Source organism: Malania oleifera, chromosome 9 (genome assembly GCF_029873635.1).
Source record: "Malania oleifera isolate guangnan ecotype guangnan chromosome 9, ASM2987363v1, whole genome shotgun sequence".
NCBI classification, from domain to species: domain Eukaryota; kingdom Viridiplantae; phylum Streptophyta; class Magnoliopsida; order Santalales; family Ximeniaceae; genus Malania; species Malania oleifera.
The window spans coordinates 4,544,625-4,568,489 of NC_080425.1; the positions used below are offsets into that span (position 1 = coordinate 4,544,625).

Here is a 23,865-nt window from a genome sequence, read left to right on the forward strand (position 1 = left end):
GATATTTTTTGGAATTTTCTTATATACTATTTGGAGATTTTTTTTATAAGTATACAATTTATCAAGAAAAAGAAAGGAATACTAGAAATTTTGAAAAGAAAACTGGAGAGAAAACCTGAAAGACAGATTATCAGAAAACTCTATAATGGAAGAAAAATGAGCCCTCTTTTAAATTGCTGCCCTGCTCTAGCAAGGTATGAAGAATCTGCATCTACAGTGTCTCAACTCATATCACGACACCCATAAATATACCCTGATGCATTTTGTAACACCCAAAGTAATTGTATCTAAACGATCTTTTTTGACTCTTTATAGTCTTATGCCCCTAAATATCCTTCAAACTAAACAGGAGCTCCTCCTCACTTCACAATATTGTCAAGAAATTGCAATCATTGCCAATGGCATATCCTAAATTTCGGAAACCATTGGGCCATGTAGGAATGAAATGAGCAACAATCGCAACATATGACTGACCTCTACACTTTCTGCTGCGACTGCGACTCCTCAGACCTCAGATAAGTCTAAATCTTCCTTTTGGTAACTTCTATTACATGGGTGTTTTGCTATAGAAAGCGTCCACAACAGTCTCTTCTTGGGAAATAGTATCTCTTATCTTATCTTTATAAAATATTTCCTTTTCCTCCTTTCTTGAGAAATTGGAAGTTAGGGGTTCTCTACCATTTCAAAGGCCACTGTTATTTGCCTTGGCACTTGGCAGCCTCCCAGGGAATATTATGTTAAAGTAGTTGGAACTTGGTGGTTTCTATGAAAAATTCATTGGGTGCCAGCATCTTGTCCCTCTCTAGAAGCTTTACAAAGTAGCTCAGTAATTGAAATTAGGAGTTTTCTCTTGGAGAGTTGAAAGGGAATGTGAAGTTGAGGAATTTAAGTATTATTGAATACAAGAACTGTAGTCAAGCCTTAGGTCTCACTTGGTGGGGCACAAATATTTTTGAATGTAGGTCACATGAACTTTAAAAATCTCTTAACATCTGTAAAGAGGTGTGGATTTTAGTGCACCTTTTTTGAACCTTAGAGAATTGTTTGGTACAGGTTTCAGTTTAGATTCAATTGTTTGAAAGGGGCAGTGTGAATGGAGAGTTTGTGTGTTTGTGCATATGTATATATTGACCTATGAAAAAAAAAATTCCATGTTATGGTTGTGAATGCAGCTAATTTCAATAATCTTAAAAGCAATTTTCATGTCCTCTCTCTCTCTCTCTCTCTCTCTCTCTCTCTCATGCATGCATGCCCATTCATGCACTTGTGCACACGAAAGAGTGGAACCCTTCCTTTCCCCATCTGTTATTTGCCCTTTACACTTCATTTTTTGTACTTAGTGAGATTAGTTTCAGGCTTTTTTAGGAAAGTAGAAATGCTGGTGTTGACACCGTAAAAAAGCCCTCTTAGACTAATCATAAGATTCATTCAACCAACTTTATATTTTTAAAAAGGGGTTACTGATGAGTTGAGTTGAGTAGATTGTTGCATGAGCTTTGTTTAATAAGTTCGGGCTCATAAAACTGAAAGGGAAAAGAATGGTTGAGCTGAGTTTCTTTATTGTGTAAAAACAGCCTTCTGTGAGCCTCTAATTGAGTTGTTTTCATTTTCATCTTAAGCAGCTCTGTTTGTCCTATGGTTTTACACGTCAACTAAATTGAGTAACAGGCTTGATTCTAAAGCTAATGAACTTAACATGTGATTGAGCTTCACCTCGTCATATTGTTGATGCTTTTGGCAAGCCTTTTTTAATGGAGTGAGTTTGACTGGTTTACTTCACTTCATAGCTCTATTTCAAAATTTGGTGATATTATTGTTGAATAGATAATTTGGGTATCACATTGTCGTGTTTTTTTTTTTCTTTTATGTTAGATACTTCAAAAAAAAGGCAGTGTGGTACACCAAGTTCCCATGTATGTGGTGGGGTTTGTGGAAGGGGCAGACTAGGATGGGTCTACAGTGCACAACCTTATCTTACATTTTTGCAATAGACTGTTTTCACGCCTTGAACCCGTGTCCTTAAGGTCACATAGCGATAACTCTACCATTGTGTTAAGCCTCCTCTTCCTTTTTACATCAGATACTTTTATACTGTTATAGAAATACCTAGATTAAATGGGGTTGTCAGGGGGTGGGGCACACAACAAAAAATGGAGTGATTGAAGTTGGTAAGAACAAAAGGCACATAAGTTCATGTGGTTTAGTCACATGCCTAGGTCCATGGGCAAAGGGGAAGAGCATGTTGCACCATAATCTGAAGCAGTACAAAAGAAAGAGCTGCCTCTGAACTCTACTCCTCATATTCTCTGATCTCCAGCTGAAAAAGGGCAAAAGAAAAATGATACAACTGAAAGAGAATTTTCAACAAGAAGACCCAAAAACCACAGCGGATAACTCAAATTCCTGATTCAGGTTATTCAACAAGAAAGTTGGACTGGACTGTAAACTCTACCATGGGGCTTCAAGCCCTACAACTCCAGAAGAGGTCAGTGGTGGAATCAGGCCATGTCCTCTGTACCACTAGAGCTGCAAACAAACCATATATTAAGGGCTCGCTCGGCTCATTCATTTTATAAATGAGTGATTCCCAAGTCTATGTTTTAGGCTCATTTATTAAATGAGATTAGCCTAAACAAGGTTGAGCCCGGCTCATTTATGCTTGTGAACAAGTCATTTATATGCTCGTTTGGGCTTGTTTCTCGGCTTAGATTAGACCCTTTTAGAAGATGATTGGTGGACTCATTTTGGCCCAAATAGGAGCGACGATAAGGATGTCAATTTAAAACCCACTTGGTTTGACTCTTATATTTATTTTTCACTCCTTTTCCAATCCCCAAATTTTCAGTTTGACAAATCTAATGTAACTCTATTTACTTTGAGTACCAAGAGTTAGGAGATGAGTTGCAAACTTATTCACCCTTAGAAGTTGCTATTTGCGGTATGGTAGAAGGGGGTTGATGTGGTAGCATCACCATAACACTTGGTGTTTATTTTTTGTATTTTCATTTCATAGATTTATCAAATAAGTTTTTACCTTTAAACTAAAATTAACCGAAGCTCAGTACCAAGCTCCGGTGGATAAGTATATTCAAGCTTGGTTTAGCTTGACTCAACCTCTATAGTTTTGTTAAAAATTTAACCAATGAGCTTAAGCATAGTAAAGCTCGGCTGGGCTTAGCTCATACTCAGTTGATATACTTTGATGAACAAGCTTGAGCAAGTATATTCAAGCTCTATTTGATCTTTTGGCTTGTGCTCAAGATTGAGCTCGAGCTTGAACATGGTAAAGCTCTATTTGACTTGGCTTGTTTGCACCCCAGCTACCATCAAAGACCTCACATAAGTTTCTAACTAGGCTTTCCTCCATAATGTCAAACTGGGTCATGGAGGATCTGGGAATTCTTGGCATAGTTAACAGATGTATTTTGAAACTTTAAGTTATCAGCTGTTGTTTAAGATGATTTTATGGTGACATTATTTTTATTTAGTTTTCAAATTGTGCAGATCTACCATGAATAGGTCATTGTGAACGTTGATTTTTCTTGGTTGATTGTTTTAAAGTAATGTGTTTTTTGAGCTCCAGCGGGATTGGCAGGCGCTCTTGTTTTTATGTGTTCATTTTTTTTTGGTTTCTATTTCTTTTTAGGAAGATTGTTGTTTTAAAGCATGTGTTTTTTTATCTCCAGTGGGATTGGCAAGTGCCATTATTTTTATTTGTCTTCATTTTTTTTGGTTTCTATTTCTTTTTAGGAAGATTTCTTATTGTCCTTGTATATTCTTCATCTTTTAATGAAATCTTGTCTTCTCCTATCTGGAAAAAAAAAATAAAAAAATCTCTTGGTTGATGCCTTTTAGTGTGGGATGATAACTCAAACCACGAAGCTTCCTGCAGGAAAGTTAATTGATCGTGTAATACTCATGTTCTACATGGCAAAATTGAATAAATGCAATTCTGCTTTTGTTTTCTTTCTTTATTTTGATTGATGCCATAAATGAACAAGATGGCAATTACCATATATATTAATTAAATTAGGGTTATTTTTCTAATCTTAAATGCCGTTTAAATTCTAAGAATACTAGGTAGATTCAATTACATGCTATAATAAAAATCAACTCATCTTTAAAATGGACTAAATCATTTTAAAAATTTTAAATTCCCTTTAAGTTCTCTTGAAACAGTTTACCAATTTTTCACTACTACAAAGAGCACTGTAAGAGAATTAGCCTATAAGTTCCTGTATTCATTTTATGGAGAAGTAGATACATATTCATCATTTTCTTCTTGTCTCAAATAACAATGCAATATTATGTTACGTATTGATATCTTTTTTTTTTTTGGCTATATGTATTTTTCTCTCCATCATGGGATGCACTACATTTGTGCCGCTATATATATGAACAACATATGCATATTTATTTACACTAGAGCAGCCTCCCTAGTGTTTTTCACGTTCTTCTCTTTGAGAAATCCTACATAGAGGTTTGTCCGGCTTGAGTCTGCTTCAGGAAGTCTTGTGTTCCGACCTCCTTCAGACATTTTCTTTACAAATTCCACCAGGTTCCGCCAATTATCTCCTTCAAATAACCTCTTACTCATTCTCAGATAAGTAAATGCACTCAATCCATTGCCTGCATCTGACCTACTTGTTGCCAAGACTTGAGCATACGCTCCTGCATCGTATCTTTCCAGTGCATTCTCTCCAGCAAGTTCTGTTCCAGCAGCCTTGGTTGCCATCTTGACTTGTCGGACTAATCCTTCTGGTGAGCAGTTTGCATTCCCTGGCTGCTCTCCATCTCTCATTTCCATGCATGTAAAATTGAATATGACTCCATGTTTGCTCAACATTTTTGCTATTGGTGGGTAACCATCTCGATGTCTAGTGTTGTAGTAACCGGCTGTCAATTCAGCTGCATGGGATCTTGTTCTGTAATGCCAATGAATTCCAGCTATTTTTCCAGATAGTTTTGCTCCGGTTCCATGGAATATTGCTTCTGCAGCAGACAGGATTAGATCGCCGTGTTTTAGTAGCATTTCAGAGTACCATTCTAGGAAGAACTTCCCATAGTCGGTGCTCCAGGTCCCGTCCCTCCTGAAGAACCCAGTATCTTCAGGGAACTGGTTGTACTGTCCAGAATCATGCGGTCCACTTCTTCCCCATTCACCCTTTCCAATTGCCTCTGCTGATGCTTGTAGTGAAGCTTTCATGTACTGTTTGATAAGAGCAGCAGTTTAGAAATTGAGTGTATAAAATTTTGTGTTGTATTTGGAAAACTTATTTGAGTTTCTTGATGGTTTGTTCAATAGAAATTGTTTGATATTATTGCTTGTTATCTGTTGTCATTTGAATGCATCCGATTGATGGGCTGTCACTTGTTAAAGGCTGAATTCATTTTTTTTTAGCAAAATTTACCTTGTCATAGCATTGAAATTCTCCAGTTCCAGGAAACCTCCAAGTCCCATTGCTTTCAGGATAAGATGGATATCTGAGCTCTCCACAAGGTCCCATCCCCACTTGAATTTCCTGCAGTGAAATTTGAATTTGAGGTGCTAAAAGTGGATGAAACTATTCAATATCACTACTACGAAAGAAAATAAGAGCAGAATAAATTGTTTACCGACCATTTGATTTTTTAGAGTGGCACTAAATGCTGTTATGGTCCACTTTTTGGGCTTGTTTTGTTCCAAACATGTTGGATTTTACAAAAAGAACACGCCGTCTCATTAATTGCTTTGTTTATATTTCTATCCTTTTTTGAGTATCTTTTTTTGACTCAGCTCTATTTCAGTGAGCCCACCAAGGAATGGCCGAAAGAGCACAGGGACATACCCAAAAAGAAAAAGAAAAAGAAAAAGAAAAGGGAGGCGGGGGTACAAAACACAATTAGCTCTCTTCACATTTGGCAAAAAGATAATTAATTATTACCGCTATAACATCTCCCAGGTAATCTCTGAATCTGTCATGGAAGCTTCTCATGAAGTCAGAGTAGGCTTGCAGGGGTGTCCTTCCTCTCAGCACAGGCAGTGAATCACACCCCAAAGATAAGTACTCTGGATTTCTCCTCCCTGATTTGTCTGTGTACATCATCTCTGGGTTCTTGCTTATTTCTTCCAACACCCATGGTGGCAGAGGAATGCTGAACACATAATCCAATTAGACTAAATAATTAATTAAATAGCTCATTCCAATTTATACCCACCTTGCTCCCTCAATAAAATGAATAAATACTCTCTGTCTCTCTCTCATGTATAGGAAGAGCTGAGTACTAACACACCCATAATGCAAACAATGCAGAAGACATTAAAAAAAAATTGTGAGAATGGTGAACTGTATGATCCATTTGGAACTCAAAAAATATGAAAAAAAAAAAAAAAGTTCGAAAATTTCACTTTTCTCATTTGATTATCAAAAGGAAATGTAAAAGATATAATTTATGCAGCAACTCAATGAACAAATGTCTTATTTTAGATATAATAAGCTTTTAGTTTTCTTAACTTCGAATCATATTGGAATAAATTTTTATTCCTGATTATCTTTTCTTTTGGTTCACAAATCATGAATCCAAACACATGCATTAATTATAAAAAAGAAATACCTGAGTTGTAACTCGAGGAATTAACATGCAAAATATATAACCGGCAAAAAAACTTACGATTAATCCATCTTATTGGGAAAATGATTCAAATTGAAAGTGGGCAGTGGCTAAATGAAAAACCCAATTAGTATTTCACCAAGAAAATAAGAATTAAGAATGAAACTACACTGTCGGCCTCTGACATACCTGCAGGAGTCTCCAACATTCCCTCCACACTGATGAAAAGACATGACCACCTGAAGCTTCAAGCCATGCCTCTGCACCATCCCCACAAGCTCTGCATACCCTTCCCAATTGTACTTCAAAGGCCCATCCTTCTCCACCACTCCCCACCACGCATCCACCATCACCCCTTCCACTCCTGCACTCTTCAGCGCCATCAAACTAGCATTCATCGCCCGAGGCCTATTCAAGTTCCCCCCTATCGACACCGTGTCGAGCGGTAGCATCACAAACACCGGAACTCTCGAGTCATTGCTTCCGTGACCGATCAGTGACCGATGGAGTCTCTCCCATTTTGTGGAGCTCAAGCTCTTCCACGCTTCAGAACCTGCAGCTCTCTCCCGGGAGAGCTGCAGCGCCTCTTGCGTGGAATTCTTCGCTCGGAGTTGGCACAATGGCCTGACTCGCGCAAAGCGAATTGAGTCAGAGAAATCACCCAGAGGATTCATGCATTTGGGGTCATTCATATTGATCATGAAAGAAGTTGAAGACCTTAGTGCTAGAGCCATTTTTCTTTTTCTCTCTTTCTAGCGTCTGGCTTTGAGGAGAGAGGAGAGGAGATGTGGGAATGGATGGGTTGTGAGCTATTTATAAAATTGAGAAGGGCTTGTGCAGTTAGGCGTGGGAAGGTGACAAGGGTGGTGGGCTATGGTTTAGGAAGGCAAAAAGTGCAAAAAATCAAAGTGGGTCGGGTCTCTTTCTTGTTGAGTAATTTTCTAGTGTATTGCACACGCGGTTACACGTACCACTCTTGGATTCTTATCATCAAGGTTCAAGTGGGAACTCAAATGGAGAAGAACAAATGGTTGAGAGAAATTTCAAACCTTTAAAATGGTCACCCTTTTGGCTCGTCTCTTGGCTGCTAGCTGAAATTTTTTTGTAGTGATTATAATTCCACGTTGGATATAATTTTTTTTTTTTTCTCTGATCAAACAAAGGGCTCGTTAGCTGTGGAAATTTCTTTTTTTTTTTTTTAATAATTGATTTGTGGGATCTGTAGTTCATCTTTCATCATATACTCTTTCCTCCTCGCAAGATTCAAACCCGATATCCTCAAAATAAGAGTGTGCATTGAAGTTGTTATTTTTTAACAATTAAGCACTACTTATACTTGAAATCTGTAAACAAATAGAGGGTTTGGCTTGGAGAGTATTTGCATTATTGGTTCTATGCTTATGATGTTTTGTGTTATCTTCCGGAGTTTTGTTTGTTTTTTACTTATAGTTGTTTAGTTCTTAGTTTTTATGTTTTGATTTGGTTTATGTTGGTTAAGTTAGTTTTAGAGTCTTGGAGTTTGTTTTTGTTGTCCAAAAGTCTCAAGATTAGAACCACGTATTCCTCCGCCATAAGTGAGGGGTTTTCTAATAAAACTTGGAAGTGCCGTCCTCCTTTACCAAAAAAAAAAAAAAAAAAGTTTGCGACGGTCAACATTTAAAATGACGATTAGAGGATTAATTAAATATGCCGAGAATTTTATTTCAGCTATTAATTGTCATTTTAATTCAATTTGTTATAACGGTTAGTTTATTTTATATATTAATATTCATTGTTTATTTTAAGATTAGTTTATTTACATGTGAACACATGTGCATTTTAATTGCTAGTTTTCAAAAATATTAAAAAAACCTTTGTATTTAATTTATTATTTATATATTTCTTTTGCTTCAAACAAAATGTTAGGGTGCACCACCAAATTGCCCTGTATTGTAACCTATGCATAACTAATGTAGAATCCTTTTGTCAACAAAAGCACAAACTATATGAACAAAAAAACAAAGATGGAAAACGGTCTAAAACTTTTGGAAGGATACAAAGTAGAACCGATAGTAACTGTTGCATCTACCACACAAGGTGTTTTTTTTTTTTAATAAATCTTGATTAATTATTTTAAATCTCATAAAAGGGCTTAGGTTAAGCTTAGCGATATTATATTTGGGGTGGAAAAATACAATAAAATTTTATAAACTCAATTGTAACATTTTTTTTTTAATTTAAAAAAATTATACTTCAAACTTAATAACAATAGTTCATGATGATCAACTCCCACATGCTCTAACTTAGGAGCAAGAGCTTATTAATTTTATTATTTTTTCATTGGTTGCATCTTATTCACCATATAAACAAACACAATATATAGATTTATATGCCCATAAAATGTGTAATAATTAAAACCCTAGAATGATTAGCTCGACTAATTGGACCACAGAAGCACAATGATTCCAAATTTGGTCATTCCTTTTCCAAATAATAGTGGGTTTTTGGATCTTATCCTTGGTTAGAAACACATTAACCATTTCATAATGACAATCCCTCCCCATTTGCATTATAGCTACAATCTCCATCTACCACTCTCTTCTTTCTTACTTTTATTATTATTGCTCATGTCAAGCACGTTGAACACATAGGTAAATATTTGTTTCCCATATTTTTGGTTGAACAAATGACCGTTACGTTCTTGTTGCACAAAAGGCATAATGTCTATAAGGAAGAATGCGTGGATCATAATCAAACCAAAACAGAGTATGTCTAGCCTAAAATCATGTCACATATTCTGTCATTAATTTTATATTTGTAACTGATTCTAAGTTTGAATTCTATAGCTGTACATTGTAACAGTAGCATAGATTTAGCTTCAACATTTGTATAATTCCTAAATTAGCTCCTCAACTATTGTGTATATAAAATAGAATTATTATCAATGAAATGTATGAGAAATTATTCATTGAAACTACAACAACATCTGTTTCTTTACATGGTATCAGAGCAGAATCTCTAATGAGCCAACGATCCACGTCTCCACAATGTCTTCCTCCTTCGATCAAAATCCAACCTTTAACCTCCACACCCAACCTTCTTCCGCAACAGATAAACCACTCATTGCTCTCAATATTACTGCCCAAATCAATGAAAAATTAACTCCCTCCACCTTTCCTCAATGGTGTGCTCAATTTGAAGCACTCCTCATTGGTTATGATTTACTCGGCTATGTCAAAGGCACCCTTTAGTGCCCTTCTTCCGTTGGTACCGCCACTGATGAGCTGCGCAAGACCCATTGGGTCCGACAAGATAAACTTATCCTGAGTGGTATTCTAGTCTCCACATCTCCTTCAATCACACCACTCATTGCTACGACAAAGATCTCTCATGAAGCTTGGAAAAAGCTAAAAACCCTACATGCTAGCTGATCAAGAACTCGCGCTATGTAGTTAAAGGAGGAGCTCACCTTAATCCAGTGCAGCAATCGGTTGATCATAGACTGTCTCCATGCTGTGAAGGCCTTGGCTAATAAAATAGCCATTATTGATCATTCAATTTTGGATGATGACCTAATCCTTTATGTGTTGAATGGTTTAGGTCTAGAATTTTGGGAGATTGTAGCGCCAATTTCGAGCCAAGGAGTCATCACTGGCCTTTGAGGAGCTGCACGATCTTTTGGTTGGACATGAGGCATATCTGAGGTGCCTAAAAGTTGCAATGCAACACATGGTTGCCTCTGCAAACGACATGAAAAAGAAGCAGTCCACGCACGGTGGGAGTCACAAGTGGTCTTCTAAGCAACATGGGCCAACTACTCAACGTGGGTCTCAAGTCTCCAGCCTAGGCCGAAACTCAAGTGGAGCCCAATGTGATGGACGCCGCTTCAACAACAACTCTGGCAAGCCTAACTAGGCCTAGCAAAATGGGCGGGTGGGTCGGGTTTAGGCGGGTCACTAACGGGCCGGGTCATAAACGGACCGGGTCATAAACGAGTTGATGTTAAACGGATCATACACATGCCAACCCTAACCCGCCCATTTAATAAACGGGCGGGTAACGGGTCACCCGATTAAAAATATATAATTTTTTTATTTTAAAATTTCATATAAAATGACATTTTTTTTAAAAAAATTGCATTTTATTTATTAATTTCCAAATAAAAAGAAGATAAAATGTAAAAAACAATACTTCCCTTTAATGAATACAATTTTTAAAAAATGTAAAATTAAAAAAAACACACACACCTCTAAAATAACGTGATGCTGGCTGGAGCAGGGTTGCGGGTGAGGAAGAAAAAGGATCGTGGGCCTGCTGGGTTGTCGAGGTTTTGGGTGAAGCTACTGGGTGTATGGCTGAGTGGAGATGAAGGGATGAGGGAGCTGAGAGGGATAGAGGGCGAAGGTTGTTCTTCTGTGCTGGTCTGCGAGCGAGGTTGGGTGATGGTGCGCGGGGGGTTTTTCCGGAGAAGATGGCTTTTTTTTTTTTTTTTTTCTGTCTGGCACATTGTAGTGCACCAGATCCAAACGAGAGGAGAGGAGAGTTAGGAGTTAGGAAAGGAGAGGATTGAAAATGAGATTTGAGAAAGTGAGAGTTGAGAGGTCAAAGATGAGGAGAGGCTCAGAGCTTGAGAGTCGCGGTGCGGGTTAGAGCCCTTAGGGTTTTTTTGGGTTGACTAAGAGTCTGAGACTTTGAGAATTGCTGAAGCAGTGAAGCCTGAAGGCATGTGCGGTGTGTGTGACAGCGTGAGTGAGTCGTGACTGTGAAGTTGGCGCCTGGCAGTGGCAAGGATCCAAAATAACGGGTGACCCGCCCAAACCCAGAGATCCCGTTTATAAACGGGTTAACCCGTGACCCGCCCAAATATTAAACGGGTTAACTTCTTTAAATCCGAACCCATTTTAAATGGGCGGATCCGGGTGACCCGACAGGTCATGACCCGTTTTGCCAGGCCTAAGCCCAACAATTCAAATCGGTGTTATCAGCCCAAATGCCAAATTTGTGACCAATTAGGTCACATTGCCAAGTCATGTCCTTAATTCAATTCACAGAATGTCTCCATCAATTGTGCTACAACCTCTACCGGACAGGACAAAAATTGGTTAATTGATTCGGCCGCTTCTCATAATATCACGAGCGATCTTTCAAATTTTTCCATTCATTCTGAATATGATGGAACTGATGAAGTAATTCTCGGTAATGGTTTAGGTTTGCCAGTCTCACACATTGGTTCTTTGGCTTTGCATTCTCCTCACCGAAATTTTACATTGTGTGATACTTTTTGTGTTCCAAACTTTGCAAACATTTAATTTCAATTCATCATCTCACCAAAAAAAAAAAAAAAAAAAAATTTAATAATGTGTTTGTTGAATTTAACCCTTTTCATTTTCTTGTGAAGGACAAGATCATGGGGGCGATCCTGTTGAGAGGAGCATGTAACAATGGCATCTATACCTTTCTGGAATCAACGGTGGTGTCCTCATCCAATAAGGTTGCTAATGTGCATGAATGAACTTCAATTGATGGATGGTACAAGAGTCTTGGGCATCCTTCTCTTAAAATAGACCATCATCTTGTCAAGAATTTTTCTCTTCCTATTTCATCGAATAAAAATTTTTCTTCACTGTGTCATTCATGTTCTTTTAATAAAGCACATCAACAACCATTTTGTGTCACTAGTCTCCAAAGTCATGAGCCACTTGAACTTATTTACACTGATGTGTGGGGTCCCCCTAGTTATACTGGAATTGATGGATCATGATATTACCTTATTTTTATTGATCATTATACAAAATATACATGGTTTTATCCAATGGTCACTAAATCGGGTGTTTCTAGTATTTTCCCGCATTTCAAAAAGTTTGTTGAAACCCGTTTTCATAAAATCATCAAAACACTATATTCCGACAATGGTGGGGAGTTCATTGCTTTAAAATCATCTCTATTGCTTCATGGCATAACTCACTACATCATTGCTCCACACACCCCGCAACAAAATGGTGTTTCCGAACGTCGTCACCATCATCTAGTTGAAACGGGCCTTACACTTCTTCATGATGCAAATCTTGATTTCTCGTATTGGCCCTATGCTTTTCAAACAACATCTTACCTCATAAACAGACAACCAACGTCTCTTCTCCATGGAAGTCACCTTTTGAAGCTCTCTTTGGTCAAATACCAAATTTGTAGTGCCCCGACCCGCCACGTGGGCCCGGAGTGCTAGTGAAACATATAAATACTCTTTGATACCACACACATATATAAATGCAACCTGCCCTAACCAGGTAATCTTGGGTGCGCCTGCCATTACTAAAATTAAAACCATATAGCTGAAGATTTCTAAAACATCCAAACACTTTACCAGAGTTCTAACTATTCCCAAATACATACATACATAAGACTATCTGTCTACATATTATAATCCCAATATAAAAAAATAAAATATCTGGTATCTCACCTGTTCTGATTACTACTCCCAAAAGTTTAGTCCCAACCTCAAGGTAAGCTAGGCACAATTCCCTGAAGGTTCTGAAAAATAATTTGTATAATGGGGTTATACACTTTTCAGCAAGACGAACTATATTATTATCAGTGAGTGGCTAGCATGAGTTCTCGTGTGAATACAAAATTTCATCATTTAACTGTATATGAAAATGAGATTTAAACTATACTAATTAGCATATCTGAAAATATATAATTTCTAAATAATAAACTGTCGGCTCAATATAACCCATTTATAGTAAATTTGCCCATATATGCATAAAAGACACAACCTGGATTGTTGAAGTAGCATCGTCACACTATCACATACTCATACGACATGCTTCCGCCCCATCACGGTTTGTGCAACTCGAAGGTTGGACTCAACTCACAGCCGGCGGTTCCGCAGCTGAGTCAAAGCTAACACTGTAAGTATGATTGTGCCTACCTATGGTCACCTAGTATACCACAGATGGGCCCCCCAACAAAAACGTCGGAGAAGTACTACGGCCCAGGTCTCCAATCAACTTATCACACTTCCATATATGTCTGTGTGTTTGCACTTACTGCCCAGATATAGCTACGGTACCATGCTCACAATATCACATATTGCAAATCCACTGAGTTCTAAAATCATATGACAATTTACACAATAAAACTGTATTATAACTCATTTCGTATAAAACTTGATATTCAGTAAAACTCAGCCCCCAACCATTATATTAAAACTCGGCCCCCAGCTGTCACATCCCATATAGTATAAAATTAGTTAAAACATTCTGCTCACATATGTCATTTAAAAGCCGTTCCCATGCACACAATTTTCATTTGTTATCCATAAATAAAATAACCTAACTGGGAAAAACATAAATTGCTGAAAACAAAGTATTTCCAGGGTTTTATTTAACTTAAACTACTTATTTTATACAAAATAGGAGATGATCAAACCACCCACCTTAATTTAACAAAAAACATATACTGCATTTTGATCTGTCCATATTTCACAAAATAGCTGACATAATATAATCCCCTTACCTGTTTACTGAGAAGGTTCTTACAACACTCCTAAAATCCACCCTACAACGATACGAAACTCAAAATCCTGAAACCACATTTCCCCTAATTTAATCAACTCAAATCCCATATCAGCAATCATTAACCATCACCTGCCTTATATACCCCATTTAACTAATCACATGCTAAATAGATAGCCTATTTCTACCCTTACCTCAATTTTGGAGCGATTTCTAGAAAGACCTTGTTCAAAAATCCACTCCACTAGACCTGTAGAGAAATGCTCCTAGATCCTCATGGCGACTTCTGATCGTTGATTCAGGCGATAAACAGCGAAAAAATTGAAGAGAGAGAGTGAGGGGCGCGAGTTTAGAGAGAGAGAGAGAGAGAGAGAGAGAGAGAGAGAGAGAGAGAGAGAGAAAGAGAGATATTTAGTCTTCTTAATCAAGAAGAAATATTAAAACCTATATATAACCCTTTAACCCAGCACAATTTGTCGACGAAATGGAACCTTTGTCGAAGAACTACAAAAGGACATTCGTCGACGAAAAAGGGGTTTGTCAATGAATCTTAAGTCTGATATTTTCCCGTCGTTTGGGATCTCTTCGTTGACGATGCTTTAATTTTGTCAACGAGAAACAAAGGGAACTCTTTGACGAAAATAGGGGATTCGTCGATGAGTCCTGCTGTTTGCCCTTTTGAAATTTTCTTATCTTCTTTCCTTATTTATTTCCTTATTTTCCAAGTTCAGGTTTCTACAATCTCCCTCCCTTATAAAAATTTCGTCCTCGAAATTTGATAATTGATTTCCTTTACATCTCTTGGATTATCACTAATCTGCTGATCTAACTCTAGGAAGAGCCGGAGGCCGCCCACATAGTAGCCTTGTCCCAAATTTATTACTATCCTCACTTATGGTGGAGGAATACCGTGGTTACATATCCTGTCTTGGGAGATTACAATATCCACACAAAACTCTCCTGGAGACCAACCATGAACAAAACAGTAACAACTGATCAAGCTAACAAACCTACTCTAAGCAGCCTATAAATACAAAACCAATACTCACCTACCCTAGAACCTCCATGTCCGGTCGACCGAACTTGTACTTCATTTTATGCCTGGTCGACCGAACTCAGCACAGCTCAGTCAACCAAACCTGCTTCGGTCGACCGATGCTCTCGAGTTTACTTGAACTTCTGAGTATTGCATTGTCATTGCAATAAAGTTCTTATTTGATTTTGGTTGCAAAAATAATTTCAAATCATTTTCAAATATCTAGTGTATTTCATCTTGAGAAATATTTGAAGAGATATTTGTTTATGTGGTGAAGATCTTTGTTGCAATATTCCTTGAGCAATATTATTTGTTAAATACAAAGATTAAACCCTTTTTGCAAACCAAATGTACATATCTCTTGAGCTTTATACATTGAAAAAATTACTCGTTGAGATATCTAAAGTGTTGCTAATATCTTTGTTTGAGCATTGTGATTGAATATATATTGTGTGAAACAAAGATCATATTATTCACACTCTCACGCACTAATTGCAACGCTTGCATAAACATTTGAGAGTAGTTCTATCTTGGACCACATTGAGCTTACTTCATTATTTCATTTGGTGGTGTATGTGATAGATTATATTGGTACATATCAACTTATGTAAGAAGCATTTTCTTGTACACAAAAATTGTATTTTAAATCTGTTGTATTTCAGGCACGGGCCTGAAAAGGGAGACTAGCCCTATTGAATAGTCTTGGAGTGACTTAGACCCGGTTAGGAAAGTTAGGTGCGCCATCTTGGTAAGGCGTGTTGGTTGAGGCCAACCCCTTGAATTGACCTAAGTGTAATTAGTGCCGCTCCACCCGTTAAGTGAGTTTTTAGTGGAATCCTCGAGCTTGTAAGCTAGAGGCGGGACGTAGGCACAGTTGGCCGAACCCTGATAACATTTCGTGCGTATTCTTTACATTTGCGCAATTTGTATTTCTGCACGTGTATGTTATAGTTTGAATGAAGCGCATGACTTAATTTACGTTTCTTATATTTATCTGCGCATTTGGGATAGTATAGAAAGACCCTAGGTTACCAAATCATATTGACTTCTGACTTAACCTAGGGGAAAAGTTTAAAATTCCAATTCACCCCCTCCCCCTCTTGGGAGCACACCAATTCTAACATTTTGACACTCTTCAAAAGATTTCTCTTATGAAGCTCCATTATTCTACACTCACCCATATGCCCTAACTGTATATGCCACAAAACAGTATTATCTGACTCACTGTCTACAGCTGCAGCTCCACCTACAATTGTGATACCTAGCAGTGCATAGAAATTTCCCGCTAATTTATATCCCTTCATCACCGTTAAGATGCCTTTACATACCTTCATTACCCCACTTTTAGACTTGTAACTAAACACGTTACTATCTAAAGTTCCCAATGAAATCAAATTCTTCCATAAATTCGATATGTGCCTAACATCACATAATGTTCTCACAAAACCATCAAACATTTTAATTTTGATATTCTCTATTCCAACAATTTTGCATGAAACATCATTTCCCATCAGAATAGAATCATAATTTACTGACATGTAGGTGCTAAACCAATCTTTATTTGGTGTCATGTAAAAAGAGCACGCTGAATCTAGGATCCAAGAATCCATGAGGCGATTTGAACCTGATAAAATAGAAAGCATATCACCGTCATCGCTCTCTGAGTCTCCTTCTTCCACTATATTCACCGATTTTGAAGAACTCTATTGATTTTCTACATTTCCTTTCTTCCTTTCTACTACATTCGCCGATGTTGAAATGATTTTACCTTTCATATTTTATTCTCTAAAAAAGATATATTCTTTTTCAATCAAGCTGAATCTCCTACTTAATTATTGTCACCTTTTTCTGGTAGGCTTGAGTGCCCAATTAATTGCTATCTTTAGGCCCAAGGTTGATGAGATCTCATTTTGTTTCAAAACTTTCATTCATTAATTTGGTAATTTCATGTGGATGACAAATTTTGAGACTTATATATTTTTGGTTTAGGATAAGAAGCATGAGGTCCGACTCTTTCCACTTCCAAGCTAAGTAGAACGCCTTCCTTTTCTTTTCTTTTCTTTCCTTCTAGATAATTAAACTAAACCACATATTCATGATCGTCACAAATTCTAGCTATATATATATATATATATATATATATATATATGCTTTACTTTTCATGCATATATATGGTCATATTCAGAGCTCTATATCTGTACTAGGTAAGGTTTCAGTTTCTCAAATTGAGCATATGGAGCATGCTTAGATATGGTCATAGTCAGAGCTCTATAGCTGTACGAGCTAGGTAGGGTTTCAGTTTCACAAATTGACCATATATGCCTGCATGTTCTTATCTTGGTTAATTGATGGTTAATGGGTTAATATTGGATGGGCTTTGTGGAGGAGTACTAATTAATTGCTACTATTGCCGTGTGGTCTTTGCAACTCTGAAAGGGTTGGCCGTCGCCCTCAAGGCAAGCATTCCATCAAAACAAATTGCATGTGCCTTGCCATACGACATGCTTAATTTGTACCAAGCTTATCCAAATGAAAACGAGAAAGTGTGAGGCGCACCACAAGCTACGTGGTGCATGCAGACTGCACGCAATTCTAAAATTAATTATAGTCCTATATATATGCCAATATAAGAAGATCAATTTTACGGTCCAATGATATGTAACATTCCAAAAAATTGTTTAGTTGATTGGTTTGAAAGAATTTTATTGAAAATTTTTATCTTAAAGTTTTAAAAATGATATGTACGTGAGCATCCTAGTAGTCGCCTACTCATCCAAATGTTGATTTTCCATGGCAGCTGTCCAAAACCAGTCTAGCTAGCTTTTTGCATTGCGTGGCAAATTATATATAAGGTTTTATATATAGATATATGCAATCATACATGCAGGCACATGCTGCCCATTCGATCTTACATATATATATATAGTGTAATTTAGTATAGGAACCGGCCAATCTAAAGGATACGTGCAAGATTCATATGCATGCCAGAGAGAGAGAGAGAGAGAGAGAGAGAGAGAGAGAGAGAGAGAGAGGAGATCTGAAGGGTTATTGGCGTGTAAGAAGGGAGAGTGGGTTGCGTTGAAGTGATCATGCAAGCCAAAATCAGTGTGCTAGCAGGAGACTAGGCTAACTAGCCTCTCTCTCTCTCTCTCTGCCACACAGGCTCTAGCTAGCTATAGGAGATCCATCAATGACATGCTAATTCACAAATGAATTAGATCATATGAAATTATTATAGTATAAATTAGGGTAAGCAACATTTATTTTCTCTAAGAATTAGCGAAAAGAGACATACCTTCTTTGAAATTTTAAAAATGTCAAGGACTTCTCAGATTTGTCAAAAGGACGCAAACGATTTCTTTAAAAATTCATCTTTTTGTAAAATTTAAAAATAGATTTGTATCTTTTTTACAAGTCTCAAAGAAAATTCTTAAAATTTTTAAACTTCAAGAAAGTCTGAAAATCTTTAAACTTTTGGAGAGATTAGTGTTTTTTATCCTATAAATTACTTGAAAGTTATATTTCTCAGCCTATATGAATGTCATATCAAATTTTCATTTGTTTCTCAAATTTGTTGTTATATATATATATATATATATATAAAATGTGAGTTTGAAGTTGGAAAACTAGAAATGAGTTTACAAGTTCATATTCACTTTGGGCTGCGCATAAAATAACCTGTTGAGTGATTAATGTTAGCTAGCTACAAATTAATTGCAATTACAGTTTTGTTTATTTTTTGAAATTTAAATTTTTATTTAAAAAAAAATTAAAATCACGTGTTAATAATTGATTAGTGACATATTTCATATTATTTCAAGCCTTTTTAGCCATGAAATTAGGGCAAAAATATGAAAAATAGGAACACATCGCTCCAACCTAGCAAGAATGAATTAGTATTATGGCCTAAAACATTTTTGACTAGCTAATATTACATTATTATCTCTTATTTGAATTGTCTTTGTAAAATTTTTTAATTGATTTTTTTCAAAAAAAAAAAAAAAAGATTTTTTAGTAGTTACATTTGTGAAGAAATATCTGAACGAGGAAGAGACGGTTGAGCGGGAGAAGAAAAATTCTGAATCTTATTTCTGATGATACCATATTACAGCAACTGAAAATATATATATATGAATCTGAAAAACTAACAAACTAAAAGAATAACAAACTGAATTAAGTTACAATGATATGTTGTAAACTAACTGAATCACAGCTGGCAGCCAATCTGTTTAACACTCCCCCTTAAGATGGATGGGATTGAGTATGAACATCAATTACACCCATCTTGGAAAGTAATGAAGCAAAGGAATGAAGTCCAAGAGGTTTCGTGAAGATGTCTACTAGCTGATTTTGTGAAGTAACTTGCAAAGTCTTGATAACACCAGCTTGTAATTTTTCCCGAACTATATGGCAGTCTATTTCTATATGTTTTGTTCTCTCATGGAATACCAGATTAGCAGCTATATGTAATGCTGCTTAATTGTCACAAAAAATCAAGGCTGACTTTGTATGTTCAATCTTTAAATCTTTAAGTAATGAAATCAGCCAAGTTACTTCACAGATGGTAGTAGCCATGGATCTATATTTCGATTTTGTAGATGATCTAGAAACTATCTTCTGTTTCTTGGATTTCCATGAAACTAAAGAATTTCCCAAGAAAACATAGTAACATGTGACTGATCTTCTGGTTTCTATGCAACCTGCCCAATCTGAATCACAAAAGGCCTTCAACTGTAAGTCTGAAGAAGCTGAAAAAAACAGACCTTGACCAGGAGTAGCTTTAATATATCTCAGCACCCGATATGCTGCAGTTAAGTGAGGTACCCTTGGCTTGTCTATGAACTGACTTAGAGCTTGAACTGCATAGGATAAATCTGGCCTTGTAATTGTTAGATACAACATCCTCCCAATTAATCTTCTGTAGGCAGTGGGATCTTCAAGTAAATCCCCTTCTTCTGTAGTTAACTTCATATTTTGCTCCATAGGGAATTTGACTGCCTTAGAGCCTATATAATCTGAATCTTTAAGAATGTCCAAGGCATATTTCCTTTGACAGATGGAAATGCCTCTTTTAGACCTTGCTATTTCTATTCCCAAGAAGTACTTCAATTCTCTTAGATCCTTAATTTTAAATTTGTCATGTAGAAAGTGTGTTAAATCCTTAAACTACTGTAAATCATTTCCTGCCAAAATCACATCATCTACATATACTAAGAGAGTAGTGTATGACTCACCATTACCCTTAGTGAAGAGAGAATAATCTGCAAGTGACTGTTTGTAACCAAATTCTGTCAAAGAAGTGGATAATTTGGAGTACCATTGTCGTGATGCTTGCTTAAGCCCATAAAGAGACTTGTTTAGCTTGCATACAATATTCTCCCCCTTGCTATCAAATCCAGGAGGCACACGCATATAAACTTCTTCATGAAGATCTCCATGAAGAAAAGCATTATTGACATCTAACTAATGGAGATGCCAACCTTTGATAGCAACAATGGATAGGATGCAGCGAACACTAACCAACTTAGCAACAGGACTGAAAGTCTCTGTGTAGTCCAAGCCTGCTTGTTGTGTGAAACCTTTGGCCACAAGCCGAGCTTTAGGCCTTTCAACAGTGCCATCAGAGTTGAACTTAATTTTGTAAACCCATTTATTATCAATAGCAACTTTCCCTGGAGGTAACTCAGTCAAGGTCCAAGTGTGATTGTCTTCTAGAGCCTTGATTTCAGCAGCCATTGCTTTCCTCCATTCAGGATGAAGAGCTGCCTCTTTATAAGATTGAGGTTCAATGAGATTGGTAACCGAGGACACAAAGCTTGATGAGCAAGAGAAAGATTGGAAGTGGATATTTAAGGTTGAATGTCATGAGGACAACCTAGACCAACAATAGTGGCAGAGCTGGAATGATTTTTTAGAGAAGGCAAAGAACAATGATAATCCTGGAGATAGGAAGGAGATCGAATTTGTCTGGAAGATTTCTCAAAGGAACAGAAGGAATAGAAACATTGAAATCAGTTGGAGAATCAACAGAAGCTTCAATTGGATTTGATGTAATATTTGGATTGTGGGAAGATGGAGCAAATGTGAATGAATTTGGACGGACAATGGGAGTAGAAGAAGATGGAAAAGACATAGAGGTTGATAGAATGGGATGAGGAATATCAGGGGAATGATTATGTGAAAATTTTTGAAAAGGAAAGATATGCTTATGAAACACAACATCTCGAGATATGAATATTTTTTGAGTGTGTGGATCAAACAATTTATAGCCCTTTATAGAATGAGGATAACCAACAAATATGCAAGACTTTGCTCTAGGATCAAATTTGGTCCTACCATGTGAAATAGTAGATGCAAAACAAAGACAACTGAAAACTTTAAGATGAGAGTAACAAGGAATTTTATGAAACAACATCTCAAAAGGAGATTTCTTATTAAGAATTGGAGTAGGTAATCTGTTAATGAGGTAAACTGTAGTCAAAACACACTCACCCCAGAAATGAAGAGGTAAATTGGACTGAAATCGAAGAGATCTAGCAATGACAAGGATGTGTTGATGCTTTCGTTCAACAACACCATTCTGCTGTGGTGTATAAACACAAGATTTTTGATGAACAATGCCTTTGGAAATAAAAAAATTAGGCATGTGAAACTCTGCACCATTATCAGTACGTATGGCTTGTACAATAGTATGAAACTGATTTTCAACAAAAGTAACAAAAGACTGCAAGTAAAAACTGGCTTGTGCCTTAGATTGCATTTAGTATAACCAAGTGCATCGGGTATGATCATCTACAATGGTCAGAAAATACCTTGCACCATCAATTGATTTAGTAGAGAAAGGTCCCCAAATATCACAATGCACAAGTTGAAAAGCTATTGAACACTTATTATTGCTGTTTGAAAATGACAACCTTTGCTGTTTAGCAAGAGGACAGATATTACAATGACCAGAATTTGAATCTTTTATTTCAGGGACAGATTTATGCAGCAAATCTTGTCTAGGCTTGGATGGATATCCTAATCTATAATGCCAGACATCAAAATCAAAAGTTTTGGCAGGAAATGAAGCAGGTACAGTGAGTAAACTATTATTATTGAAAGCTGTATTAGAAACTGACATAGCTGAATGTTTATTGAGGAGATGATAAAGACCTGCCTTCTCTTCACCCAATCCAATCATCCTCCATTTCTGTAGATCCTGTATGAAGCAATATTTTCCATGAAAAATGATACAACAAGAAATGGATTTAAGAAGTTTACTAGCTAAGATTAGATTATAAGCAAAAGAAGGAACAACAAGAACATCAGTGAGCAGCAAATTAGATGTTAAACGAATTGTTCCAATGTGTGTAACAGGAACAAGAGCACCAGTAGGCAATTTCACAGATGTGTTGATGGAAGTTGTTATGGTAGTGAGAGAATGGACAGAATTTACCATATGATCAGTGGCTCCGGTGTCAATAATCCATGTGAGACTAATTTGCTTTCTGCCTTGAGTGCAAACAGCAAATGAACAAGAAGGAATACCTGTCATTGTAGAGAAGAGATGATCTTCATAAAAAGATCTTGTACTGTGGGTGAAAGGTCCAGTAACTTGAGCAATTGAAGGCTGTGGCTGTATTTTAGGTGAACGATGCATGATTGCCATGATCTGCCTAAGTTGTTCTTGAGTGAATGGAAGTTGCTGCACTTCACTGGATTGCTCAATGTTGGTTGTCAAGATTACTTGATTTGCTGAAGGAGCATTGTGCTTGTACCTTGACTTATAGCCTGGAGGATACCCATGTTTGTAACATTTTTCAGCCATGTGTCCTAGAAGTCCGCAGTGAGAACACACAGGTCTGTCTTTCTTGCCATAACTCTGCTTATTCCTTTGATTTCCTGTAGCTCTTCCTAGCATAGCAATTAGTTCAGTAACAATCACTGAACTAATCTCCCTTTGTCTCTTTTCTTGCACAAGCAATGCAAACACCTTATTTATAGGAGGTAAGGGATTGCTTAGAAGGATTTGGTTTTTAATATGACCATATGACTCATTCAGGCCCATCAAGAATTTCATTACATAATCTATTCTAATAATCAACCAAGATTTTCAAAGAAGCAGGAGATGTTTCAGGAATTGGCCTGTAACTCATCAGTTCTTCCCACAAAGACTTTAATTGTGTGAAGTAATCAACAATATTCATCTGACCTTGTGTCAAATTAGAAATGGATTGCTGTAGCTGAAAGATCCTAGGTCCATTAGTCAAGGAGAATCGATCTTCAAGTTCAATCCATATATCCCTTGCTAATTTGATGAACATCACACTGGAATAGACATCGTCAGACAGTGAATTAAGAATCCATGATTTCACAGTGTCGTTACCTCATTTCCAGGTGGCATAATTCACATCAGAAGAGAGGAACTTCCAGAGTTCCATCAATGAATCCTAGCTTGTTTTTGGCGCTCATAGCCATTGTTACACACATGCTCCATGTCTAAAAGTTGTCTCGAGTAAGAACCTTATTTACTAGATGCAGTTTTGGACCATCACTACTTTGGAAATAATAAGGATTTGAGCTCGGATCAACATTGGAATTGATAGGAGAACAAGAAGTATTCGAAGGAGTTGCAGAGGAAGCCATGAGAGAAGAAATTCTCTAATTGCTCTGATACCATGTGAAGAAATATCTGAACGAGGAAGAGATAGCTGAGCGAGAGAAGAAAAATTCTGAATCTTATTTTTGATGATACCATATTAC

The 23,865-nt window shown here is 36.9% G+C and overlaps 1 protein-coding gene across 1 annotated transcript; it reads right to left on the minus strand.

Annotated features, from left to right (window-relative positions):
- Window positions 1-4,212: 4,212 nt before the first annotated feature.
- Window positions 4,213-7,521, minus strand: LOC131164990 (beta-amylase 3, chloroplastic). Its single transcript, XM_058122570.1, has 4 exons — window positions 6,781-7,521; window positions 5,925-6,135; window positions 5,412-5,522; window positions 4,213-5,209 (listed from the first exon to the last, which is right to left on the minus strand). Exons 1-4 carry the CDS (start codon window positions 7,323-7,325, stop codon window positions 4,418-4,420), a joined length of 1,659 nt encoding a protein of 552 aa, XP_057978553.1. The 5' UTR covers window positions 7,326-7,521; the 3' UTR covers window positions 4,213-4,417.
- Between the last annotated feature and the right edge of the window lie 16,344 nt (window positions 7,522-23,865).

Coding starts and splice junctions, on each gene's coding strand:
- LOC131164990 (XM_058122570.1), bottom strand. CDS start 7,325: ATGGCTCTAGCACTAAGGTCTTCAACTTCTTTCATGATCAATATGAAT. Junction 5,523..5,924: donor ACCTGGGAGATGTTATAGCG/GTAATAATTAAT, acceptor ATTTCACTGCAG/GAAATTCAAGTGGGGATGGG. Junction 5,210..5,411: donor AATTTCAATGCTATGACAAG/GTAAATTTTGCT, acceptor CTTATCAAACAG/TACATGAAAGCTTCACTACA.